The sequence below is a fragment of the Myodes glareolus genome, chromosome 26 (genome assembly GCF_982192425.1).
Source record: "Myodes glareolus chromosome 26, mMyoGla1.1, whole genome shotgun sequence".
Classification (NCBI taxonomy): Eukaryota; Metazoa; Chordata; class Mammalia; order Rodentia; family Cricetidae; genus Myodes; species Myodes glareolus.
In genome coordinates, this window is record NC_142051.1 from 4,204,245 (window position 1) to 4,215,787 (window position 11,543).

Sequence of the window (11,543 nt, forward strand, 5' to 3'; positions counted from 1 at the left end):
AGCACATTTGATGGCTGAAATCTTGTGGACAGAGAGGTGCAGTGGGGCCAGGCGGTTCATGGCTTTAATCCCAGTACTGGGGGGTGGGGCAGAGGGAAGTAGATCTCCGAGTTTGAGGCTAGGTTGGTCTACAGAGTGGGTTCCAGAACAGCCAGAACTGTTACACAGAGAAACCCCATCTCAGAAAAGCAAGCAAACAAAAGAGATACAGTGGGCCATGTATTTCCCTCAGATTTCCGCAGAACTGAGACCTGGTTTCTGTGGGTTGGTGTCAGCAGGAAGCTTCAGTCAGGCCGTAGCTCTCCTCTCTGTGGTGTGCAGTCCTGACATCTCAGCCGTCCTGGGAACTGGACGTCACCGTCTGGATTGCACAGCTCTTCCTGTTCTTGAGGTTCAGGAATCCCAGGGAAAGACCTGGCTATTGGAGCCCCGCCTTCTGCCAAGTTCAGTTGTGTCACACCTTTTGGATGACAAATCAGTTGTTTTCCTGTCACGTAGTCAGCATTACTGGCTGTGCATGTAGTTCTAAAAGCTTGTTCCAGCTCTTTTGATTTTCTGTGTGTGTTGCGTGCCTGTGTACAAGTGAATGTGTATGTAGGTGCCATTCTATGTCATTCCTCAGGTGCCACCCACCTTTTTTTTCTTTCTAGACAGTATCTTTTGCTGGCTGGAATTTGTCTAATAGGCTGGCTGTGAGGCCCAAGGAGTCCCAGTGCTGCCTAGTGCTGGTCATTTCTAAGGATTAAAATCAGATCCTCTTGAGTCTGACCTCTCTTGAGCCCCAATCATCCGTTCTAGAGTTCATGCATGCATGCATGCATGTCGGAATCAAGGAAGGAATTAGTGATCCTAAAACAGAACAAAAGTCAACAACAAAAACCTCCATGCCGTTTCACCTCTAGAACTTTCAATTATTTAGTTCCCAATTCATTTTTCTTTAAATTATTTATTATGTATATAGTATTCTGGGATGTATGCCTACGTGTCAGAACAGGGCACCAAATCTCATTATAAACGGTTGTGAGCTACCATGTGGTTGCTGGGAATTGAATTCTGGGTCTCTGGAAGAGCAGCCAGTGCTCTTAACCCCTGAGCCATCTCCCCAGCTCCCTCAATTCAATTTTTAAAGGGACATAATACTAAATTGTGGAATGTATTTTAGTACCACAATAGGTTGTTTTTGAGAGTTCTAAACTTCCATTTTACAAGCTGGGTCTTAGTTTCAGTGTCTTAAACAAAGGCCTATTAATCAATAACACCCCTGATAACAAGGACTAGGGAGGGAGCACTATAAAGCCTGAGTCAGCCCCACAACATATCCAAGCAATGACCAAAAAAAGGATTGTTTCTGTAACCACCTCCCCAAATAGGCCCAGATTTGCCCAAGTATGCACAAATATGGAAAAACAAAAATTAGAAATGTATTAATGTAACTGCTGCTTGTTTGAGAAATCATGTTAGAAATTATTCTAATTGAATCTAGTTGATCATAGTTGGGCTGGAGAGATGGCTCAGTGGTTAAGAGCACTGACTGCTCTTCCAGAGGTCCTGAGCATTCAATTCCCAGCAACCACGTGGTGGCTCACAACCATCTGTAATGAGATCTGGTGCCCTCTTCTGAACTACAGGCAGGATACTGTATAGATAAATTAATAAATCTTAAAAAAAAAAAGAAAGAAATGACATAGTTGTTCCTGGAATTTACTGACCTGTGCTGAAAAGGACCTACAGGCCTTTGTCTTAGGTCACCATTTTGTACAGATGGTAGACCCCACATGCTGGTAAATACTCTTTGCTTTTATATCCTATTTGAGTCTGGGTCTTCTTCAGCATTTTCTCAGACCCCTACATTTTCTTTTGCCAAGTTTCTGTTCAAAAGTCACAGCCTTTTGGTACATGAAACAAGAGGCTGTCAACTTAGACCATCTTTAAGGGGGCCTTTAAAGTCCAGTGTGCACTTGCTTCCTTTGGTTTTTAAGGTCACGTGTGTTTTGCCTGTGGTAAAAAAATTCAAAAATTGCTGCACTATGCATGGTTTCTACAAAAAGACACAATTCTAGTAGCAACCAAACAGGAATTTCATAGGCCATCATTACATAAACTTTTGGGGGCAGAGACATGGCTCTATGGTTAAGAGCACCTGCTGCTCTTGCAGAAGACCTAGGTTCGATTCCCAGCACCCAGGTGGTGACTCACATGGTAACTGCAGTTCTAGGGGAAGAGATACCCTCTTCTGGCCTCACCTGACACCAGACACACATGTGGCGCACATACATGTTGTGGTGGTTTGAAAGAAAATGGCCCTCAAAAGAAGTGACACTATTAGGAGGCATGGTCTTGTTGGAGGAAGTGTGTCACTGTGGGGGCGGGCTTTGAGGTCTATTTTCTCTAACTTCAGTCATTGTTACAGTCAATTGACTTCCTATTGCCTGCAAGATGTAGGACTCTCAGCTCCAGCACCACATCTGCCTGCACACGACCATATTCCCTGTCATGATGGTAATGGATTGAACTTCTGAAGCTGTAAGCAAGCCACCTCAATTACAAGTTTTCTTTGTGAGAGTTGCCGTGGTCATGGTGTCTCTTGACAGCAATAGTAAATCCTAAGACCCATATTCTGTCAGACAAAACGCTCATACACCATCAAAATAAATCCTGAAAGATATATGCTATAATCTGTATAAAACCCTGCTTACAGATAGTACTGAGTAGTTAACATGTGTTGTCTAATCACCTAGTGAAGATCAATGAATGAGGTACTACCTAGGCCACTCCTCACTCACATCTGTCACAAATGGGAAGAGACCTGTGTATCTCCAATAGTCTGGGCAAAATTATCCTAACCTTAGCTTTGTCTCGGGTATGGACCGGTTTGGACAAATCAACATTGGCTGAAACAGATCATCTTACCCTTTACATTCTTCGGGTTAGGAAAGGATTATTTTTCTGCTTTGGGTGACAGCTTTGAAATATAATTGGCATGCAGCAATCTTGATATCTAAATCGTATACTTTAATATATTCCCACATACGCGTACATACTGGGATCCTCAACGGAATGAGAAATTTTCTAGGCTGCAAATAAAAACCTCATTAAGGGTTCTAGGATGGTAAGCGCTGAGCAATCCCACGGGTGTCCTGTATCCGTGAGGTTATTACAGGCAGGGCCCCCGGCGGGGCTTGGCCTAACCGAGGCCTTGAGAATGGCTCGATTTATAATTTGTCACTCCCGACAGGAAATTCCTCCTGCTTTCTCCAAACACAGCGTCTTCAGCCTGAGACTCACAAACCTTCAAGGTCCACGCAGGGCTTCCAAACGTCACGCCTCTCAGGATTCCCGGCATGTCGCGCGCCGGCCTTGGCCGGAAAGCGGAAGTACGGGGACTTCCGGCTGGCGTCCTAGGCGTGCAGTGCGGTCGTGTTTCTCAGGTGAGTCGCGTGGGCCCCGGGCTTAGTTCTGCGGCGTGGGGAGCAGGCCTTAGATCGTCCCTCCGTCGCGGCCCTGGCGTGCGGGGCTCGGGAGGGCGATGCCCGGGATCGTGATGGCGGCGGCGCCGCTCTCCCCCGGGCTGTGACTAGAGAGCCCAGGCCGAGCGCGGCCGGCTGCGTGGGTCACCGCGACCCTCCACGTGGAGTGTGGGTCCTTAGACAACTGGAGATTGCTGGCGACCAGAGGATGCTCACCTCGCGTCCCCCAGTCCGCACAATCTGCGCTCTCGAGGGCTCAGGCGGCGAATGCGAGCTGCTGAAGCAGCTTCGGGGCGAGACAGTGCTGAGCAGGGCTGGGGACAGAAGAGTGTGAGGTACCGAACAGTGCAAGCCTCGGGGAGAGCAGTTTCCAGACAGCGAACAGTGAATGGTGGACCTGAAGTGCGCCACTGAAGCTTGCGGGTGGGGGTGGGAGGAGAGTTGAAGGAGGCTCGGGATGCAACTTTGATACCTGAAGACACGAGGGAAAGTCATTCAAGAAGTCTTTAAAAAGCTGGGCGGTGGTGGCGCACGCTTTTAATCCCAGCACTCGGGAAGCAGAGGCAGGCGGATCTCTGTGAGTTCAAGGCCGGCCTGTTCTACAGAGGGAGTTCAGGACAGCCAGTACTACACAGAGAAACTCTGTCTCAAACAACAACAACAAAGAATTCTTTAAAAGACAGAGAGTTATGCTCTGAGCTTTTAAAAAGTTCACATTAAACACTTTGTGAAGGATGTAGGACTGAGAGATGGAACAAGGCAGGAGAGTAATTTGAAGGCGGTTTATTAACTTGGTATCTACGAAGGAGTTGTGAGAATGGATTGGTTTATAATTTGTCACTGACCCATGGGGGCTTGACCTTCTTATATTTAACCAGTATATGCTCTTCGTTGATCCTCACATAAGCTAAGCATGAAGACGGCATAGATTGCCTTAATTGCTTTCTGTTCTTCCCAGTACTAAAGATGTCTGCCCAGCCATTTCCTTGGTAAACTTTCTTCTTGTGTTTTTGTTGCTCACCAGGTCAAGCATGGCTAAAAGCTTACGGAGTAAGTGGAAAAGAAAGATGCGTGCTGAGAAGAGAAAGAAAAATGCCCCAAGGGAGCTCAACAGACTGAAAAGTATTCTCAAAGTTGACGGGGATGCTTTAATGAAAGATGTTGAAGAAATAGCAACTGTGGTGGTACCCAAACAGTGCCAGGAGAAAATGCAGTGCGTGGTGGAGGGTGAAAAGGGTGAGCTTGTGTGCTTTGTTTACATCATTAGAAAGTGGATCGGCTTTTCCTTACACTCCTTTATTATTATTATATTAGCTGTCTTCTTTCCATCTCTACTTCTTTCTGGTGTCAGATCCAAAAAAAACTGGCTAACTGTGGTGCCTATTAGATAATAAAGTGCTTGCTGGCATCCTGGCTTCTCAGTTCTTCTCCCTCTCCCTCTCCCCTAAAGCTCTCCACCTCATGGGCTTCCCTTCCCCCAGCTTCTTTTCAGCCATGCTTGCGTGCTCTCTCTCTCTCTCTCTCTCTCTCTCTCTCTCTCTCTCTCTCTCTCTCTGTTCTCTTGCTCCTTTCTCCGTCTCCTTTGTTTCCCCTCTCTCTCCTCTCATGGCCTGGTTCAGTCTACTGGCCATGTTTAGTCTACTACTTTCTCTCCCCGCTCTGGATTCTTCCAGATGCGTCTGGCTTTTCTCCCCCTCATACCTACAATAAAAAATTTCTCTTCCGCCACACTTTGAAGTGGTCATGTCCTCACTTTATAGATCTAACATACCTGTTACGTTCACATCTTTATTCTTTGAGAGCTTTTATGTCTATTAGAGATTCTGTGTGAAACTTTTTAAGTCAGTGTTTGGGAATAAGCATGTCTGGGTTATTTAATGGATCTCCAACAATTATGTAGCAGCCCAGATGCCCCGGGAACTGACAGAAATATAGGAACAAGCTTTGGAGAGCTTGGAAGGTTCGGTCAGGGTCTACGCAGGTGAAAAGAGGTTTTCACTATTCCTCACAAGAGCCTGGTCACATTCTGTGGCTTCATACTTGTATTGTTACCCTGGAAATCCCAGAAGCCCACTTTTTGTTATATTTTAGAGGCCTCTGTGTGTGTTTTAATCATGGTTTAAATCAGTGCTGGTTTCTGCAGAGAAAAGGCTGGCAGCTTTTCAGGTCAATGTCCCAGTGTGGCAGCAAGCTAAATGAGGCACTCGCCATAGCTACTCTTAAAGACAGAACAGTGTCTTAATACTCCTGCATCCCTTCTTCCAGAGAAAACCCTTCTCTTTGCTCTCTTGCTTTGTCTCAGCTGCCCTTGAGAGCTGTGAGGCACCTGGTTTAGCTTGCTTTGTCCCTTCCATCATGTGTGTACACCTCTGCTTGTCAACTCTTTTCACGGTTTTAATTACATGACCGTGACCATTTTAATATGTGTGGTAGTACATTTAAGTACAATCATGATGTTTTACAACAGCACCTCTGGCCCCAAATCATTTTCATCCCTCTAAAAAGGAGTGCTGTTCCCATGTAGTAGCCTCTCTCTTTCCCTCCAGCCCCAAGACTAACAGCCACTAATGATTTCCTGTCTGCACAGATTTCTTCTTGTTGAGCTATGGCGTGTAAGTGGGATCATGCAGTATGTGATCTTCTGCCTCACTTTTCTAACTTAGCATCACATTTTGAATTTCACGTTTTAGTATATACTAGTACTTCCTTTTAAAGATGAATACTAGTTTGTTGTATAGATCACATTTTATTTACCTGTTGTTAGTTGGCATCTGGGTCACTTTTATGCTTGTAAACCTTCATGCCCAAATTTTTTTTAAATATCTGTTTTCACTGCTTTGGAATATGAACTTACAAATGGAATGCTGGGTCATGTTGATTCTTTGCTATTTTCTGCATTAGCCAAACGATTGTTCATCGACTGGGCATCGGGTGCCATGAGCTCCTGAGTCCTGGGGTGATCCTTGTCTCTTGTCTCCTTTGTGTGTGTTCTCTATTCTCTTCATTTGATCTTGTGGTCTTGTGGAATCTTAGTATACTGTATACTTTTGTTCTTCCAAAAGTGTTTTATTTCTAATTTTGACTATTTTCTATAGCTTTCTGCTCTTACTGGGGATATATTTTTATCTCATTGTGGGTATTGTTTGCTCCTGAAATTTGAATGGCAATTCGAGCCTTGTTCATTTTTTTTTTAAGAGTTCCTTTGCTTTCCTCCTTGTTTCCCTTCATGCTTATCTAGCACTTCTCACATGCTTGGGGGGTTGTTGGTATTTAAATGAGGCTCTGACATTAGAAGAATTCTCTCATTTTCTGCCTGAAGAATGTGTTGATGCTCTCATTTTGTAATATTTCAGAAGCTAAGTAGGGATAGAAGTAAGTGAAGATGAGGGGAGTCTTTCTGTCAATAAAGCTGGGTGCATCTACCCTCACGTACAGGATTCCCTTCATGCCCTCCTGCAGCTGCATCTACCCTCACGTACAGGATTCCCTTCATGCCCTCCTGCAGCTGCCTACCCAGTTTTTTAGACTCCTTTATCCTCTGTGTCTAAGCCAATGCATTTCTTGGTATACCAGAACTGCATGGCCACAGTGCTTGCCCATCCTTGATACGAGTCTTTTTACTTTCCTCTCTCCTCTTCCTCCTTTCTTATTTCTACATGTCAACATGTTGATCTTTTGAAAATACAAGTCAGATTTGGTCACTTGCTTCCAGAACTGCAGAGATGGTTCAGTGTTGAGAGTTCTTGCCGAGTTCATTCCCTAGCTCCTACCTCAGGGTTCACAGCTGACTGTGACCTCTGCTCCGGGGGGGCCCGGCAGCACCGCCTTCTTTCCTCCCGGGGGACCCACGCATACGTGCACGCTCAGGTGGGCTCAGGAGCGTGCACAGCAGTGGTGATCCTGTCTGACTTGGTGGAGGAGCCGAGGAAGGCTGTACCAGAATGTCTCCTTCTGATTTCAGGCTTCTGTTGTTCTGATGTTCCTGCTGCATTCGTGGGCTTTCACGGGGTTGTTTTTCATGTATGAATGCTAATAGCTTTTCACTTTATTGTTGTTTTTAATTTAGATGACATGAAAATGGAGACTGAAATTAAGAGAAACAGAAAGACTCTTCTAGACGAACATGGACAGTACCCAGTGTGGATGAACCAGAGGCAGAGGAAAAGACTGAAGGCAAAGAGAGAGAAAAAACGGGGGAAAAGTAGAGCCAAGGCAGCCAAGGGCCTGGCCTGGTAGACCTTACAAACTGGAAAGAAGCTGGCTGGGCAGTGGTGGCACACGCCTTTAATCCCAGCACTTGGAAGGCAGAGGCTGGCGGATCTCTGTGAGTTTGAGGCCAGCCTGGTCTAAAAAGCAGATGCCAGGACCGTTACACAGAGAGAATCCCTGTCTTGAAAAACCGCAAAAAACAAACGAACTGGAAAGTATTCATGGGACAGAAGTTCAGTTGTTAGGATTGTCTTCAGCTCTCTCTGAATGGAAGTTCTTTGTTTAAATACTTTAGTTTCATCTTACACCTGTACTTCCAAACCAGAATAATTCATTCGTTTTGGAATTTGAATAAACTATTTTCTGTGATAAAAGAAAATTGGAAGTTGCCTGATGTTTGAGTATTATCAGACACCACAGTCTTGTGAGCATCGCTGTGGTTAAAATTATTTGATCTTCCAAAATGGCAGTTATAATCAATGCCTCAGATTAAACGTGCTCATATGAACAAAATTTGGACAAAAATATTTTAACATAGCGTCTCAAGGGGCTCAGCAGTTAGGACCACACACTGCTCTTGCCGAGGACTCCTGCTTCATGTTGAGTGGCTCCAAATCAGCTCCAGGGGGTTCCCCTCTTCTGGCCTCCGCGGGCACCTGCGCTCATGCACAAGCTCCCCACGCAATCCTAACTTAAAAGATCTTGAGAAAAAGGATGGAGTAGATTATTTACTTTGTGTTTTTTCTATAATTCGCAATAAAAGATATTTTATGTGTAGATCTTAGATTTTGACATTTTCTTTAAGGTTTCCAGCTACTGAGAAGACCATGTCTCTCATTTAGGTGAACTCTACCATGTACAGATGAGTGTGCTTTCTAAGTGAAAGCAGCATGGGTTTTTTTCTGAAAACAAATGTTCTGCAGGTTTTGCTTTTTTCTTCTTTTGGTATTTTGAGATGGGGTCTTTCTGTGTAGCCTTGGCTATCCTAGAACCAGCCCTGTAAACCAGGCTGACCTTGAACTCAACAGAGTTCCACCTGTCTCTGCTTCCCCAGTGCTAAGATAAAAGGTGTGTGCCACTGCTACCAGGCGGTGTAGTTTAGTGTTATAAGTGTGTTATTCAGAATCAGTTACTCTGGATGTTTTGAGTGTGTGTGTGTGCACATGTGCACGTACACAAACATCCATCCGTCTGGGAAATGGATTATACATAAACACAGGTGTTAACTAGCTTAGTGTTAGTGTTGTTTAATGGAAGAGACCTGACATTAGCAGACTATTCTACTCTGAGTCTCTCTGTACCAGCGAGTTGAGTTTTGGTTGAGTCTGTCTCAGCATACTTCGTGAATTCCAGTCATTTAAGTTTGATCTAAATTTAGCCTTCCATCTGAAATTTCACTCTTCAGATTCACCACATTATGTGCTGAATAAAATCCGGGACTTTGTAAATATTAGGAATGCTGAGAGCCGTTTACCTGTTCAGGAAAAAATTAACTTCACATGGAAAGAAAGGAATAGAATATGATTGCTTGGCTCTGAAACCATAAACTGCTGGATACACTGCTGAGCATGACTATGACCAAGTACTACCAAGTAAGCCACAAAATATGCTGGATGCTTAAAATTAGTATAGTAGGCCCTCAGTTTACTCAGTAGTTCATCAGAAAGTTAGTGAATAATTTCAAAAGAAAATGCATTTTTCTGAAGGTGGCAAGAAAGGGCTAGCGCTGTAGTTCAATAATAGAACATTCATCTCCAACATCCACAGAGCTCTGGGTTTGATCCCAGTACTGATGGTGTGTTCAAGGTCTTCGTTCCCACTCGTAGCTGTGAGGGGAGAGCAGATGCAGAAGTGAGGAATAAAATGCTGCAGACATTAAAGCCACCTACACTAGGGTTGCCCTCTCTCATCATGGGCGCTGTCCATGTTCCTGCCGCACCCTTAGTTGTCATTTAGTTTAGCAGCATCGTCGGGTTGCTGGAGTTGAAGACATCACTCCCAGGTATCTATACACATTTTTCCTGCAGCTCACAACTCAAATTTCATTCCGCTGAAAAAAGCTTGGCGCTCCCGTCCAGAACGTTTCCATGATGTGAGGCTGCTCACTACAGTTGGTCACCCCAGTTCTAACTTAAAAGATAGAGACTGGGAGACTGTTGATAAATGCTTACCACAAAGGTATAGGCACCCAAGTTTGGGTTCCCAGCACCCACATAAAGAGCCAGGCTCCAGAGCATGTGCCCTTTTCCTGGGGAGACAGAAGAGAATTCCAAGGTGTAAGTAGTTCAAGGTCAGTTACCAGGCAGCTATTCAGAAGAAACGTGACCTGGAGCCACCCAGTCTGAGGAAATGAATGGTTCAGTGAGAGACTTTTATCTTTAAAGGAAGTTCTGTGAAAGAGCAGTTGCTGGAAAAAAAAAAATGCCAGTTGAGGCTGCACACACAAACACACACACACACACACACACACACGCCCCCCGCCTCAGTTTACCAAAAATGCTTGGAAGTCATTTCTAGTAGGTCATGACCTCATGGCTTTTGGTTAGGTGACCGCTGTAGAGAAATCATTACCTTCCACCATTGTGAGTGGGCCTGAGCCCCCGAGTTCCAGACTGTGATGTGTCCATTTCAGATTTTGGCGGGAAACCTAGAATGGAATTCCAAAATCTATTCAGGGATGTGATCAGTTCTTTGTCACTTTATTTCTAAAGGCAAATACACGGAGAAGCACAGTGTAGTACTTTAATTTTTTTATGTAAATAGCTACAAATTTGTCTTTGATGCTTTCAGGAGAATTGCTGGAATACCACCAGGGGGTGCTCAAGACAAGCAGCAAATCACTTGAATTAGCCTGAGGCTTGAGAAACAGAATGGGACTATGTTTGTGCTCTTAAGGAGATTAAATATACACCGGGATAATGAAATATACATTTTATTATTAATAATTAATATTAAATAGTACTATTTAATATTATTAGCTCATCTAATTCAGAACCTATGATTCTGCTGCTAATATCTGTACTCAAGGAAACTGAGACACAGAGGTCATGTAGCTAAAATCAGGACAGATGTTCCAAAGAAGCATTCTCACAGTGATTCTTGCCCAAAAAACTTTCTCCGAGAGAAATGGCGTTCTTAGCACAGAGTGCTTGTAATTTGGTTTAATCCGTGATGGGATTGGGATGAACAGGCTCGGGTTAGATAAAGAACATGCTTGAGTAACCAAATGATTTATAGAGCCCTTCTCACACCTCTGGGTGGAAGCTGGACCGGATTTCTTTAAGGAACCCTTCATTAGAAATGTGCCTGCTGGTCCAACGCAGGTGTCACCAAAGCTTGTTAGTGACCAGACAGCTAAGCAGACGCCGTGTGACTGGCAGCTGAAGCTCTCAGGGAGAATCCAGTAGGGCTTTTGTTAATTTGTTTGTTTTTGAGACAAGGTCTTGTAGCCCTGGTTAGTCTGGTAATCATAGATCAAGCTGGCCTCGAACTTGCAGTAGTGCCTCAGCCTCCTGAGATCATAGGCATAGACCACCATGGCGGAAGACGGGCCACATTTTGTTAGATTGCTGTCACATCACGTGAATGCAGATATACGTTAGTCCCCATTAGTGCACAGAGTACTTACAACACACAGAGGCAACTGAGTGTCAGCCAGGAGTGGTGGCACAGGCCTTTCATTGCAGCACTCAGGAGGCCGAGGCAGGCGGATCTCTGTGAGTTCAAAGGCTACAGAGCGAGTTCCTGGACAGCCAGGACTACACAGAGAAACCCTGTCTTGAAAAACAAACAAACAAAAGTAAAAACTGAGTGTCTTCAGAATTTATATCCATGTGAGATATAAATTTCAGGAGTTGGAGAGGAGAA

General features: G+C 44.6%; 1 protein-coding gene and 1 long non-coding RNA gene across 3 annotated transcripts; one reads left to right on the forward strand and one right to left on the reverse strand.

Annotated features, from left to right (window-relative positions):
- Positions 1-206: 206 nt before the first annotated feature.
- On the reverse strand, positions 207-3,424 carry LOC148117718 (uncharacterized). The gene is made up of 2 exons (XR_015736782.1): positions 3,290-3,424; positions 207-460 (listed from the first exon to the last, which is right to left on the reverse strand). It is a non-coding gene; the product is annotated as an uncharacterized LOC148117718 (long non-coding RNA).
- Positions 3,305-8,055, forward strand: Llph (LLP homolog, long-term synaptic facilitation factor). Of its 2 annotated transcripts, none has more exons than XM_048418599.3 (3): positions 3,305-3,428; positions 4,492-4,703; positions 7,534-8,055. In XM_048418599.3, the coding sequence occupies exons 2-3, from the start codon at positions 4,499-4,501 to the stop codon at positions 7,701-7,703; spliced, it is 375 nt and encodes a 124-aa protein (XP_048274556.1). In that variant the 5' UTR covers positions 3,305-3,428; positions 4,492-4,498; the 3' UTR covers positions 7,704-8,055. The 2 variants fall into 2 exon arrangements, with proteins under 2 accessions (XP_048274556.1, XP_048274554.1); XM_048418597.3 differs by lacking the exon at positions 3,305-3,428 and adding an exon at positions 3,656-3,802.
- Positions 8,056-11,543: the final 3,488 nt, after the last annotated feature.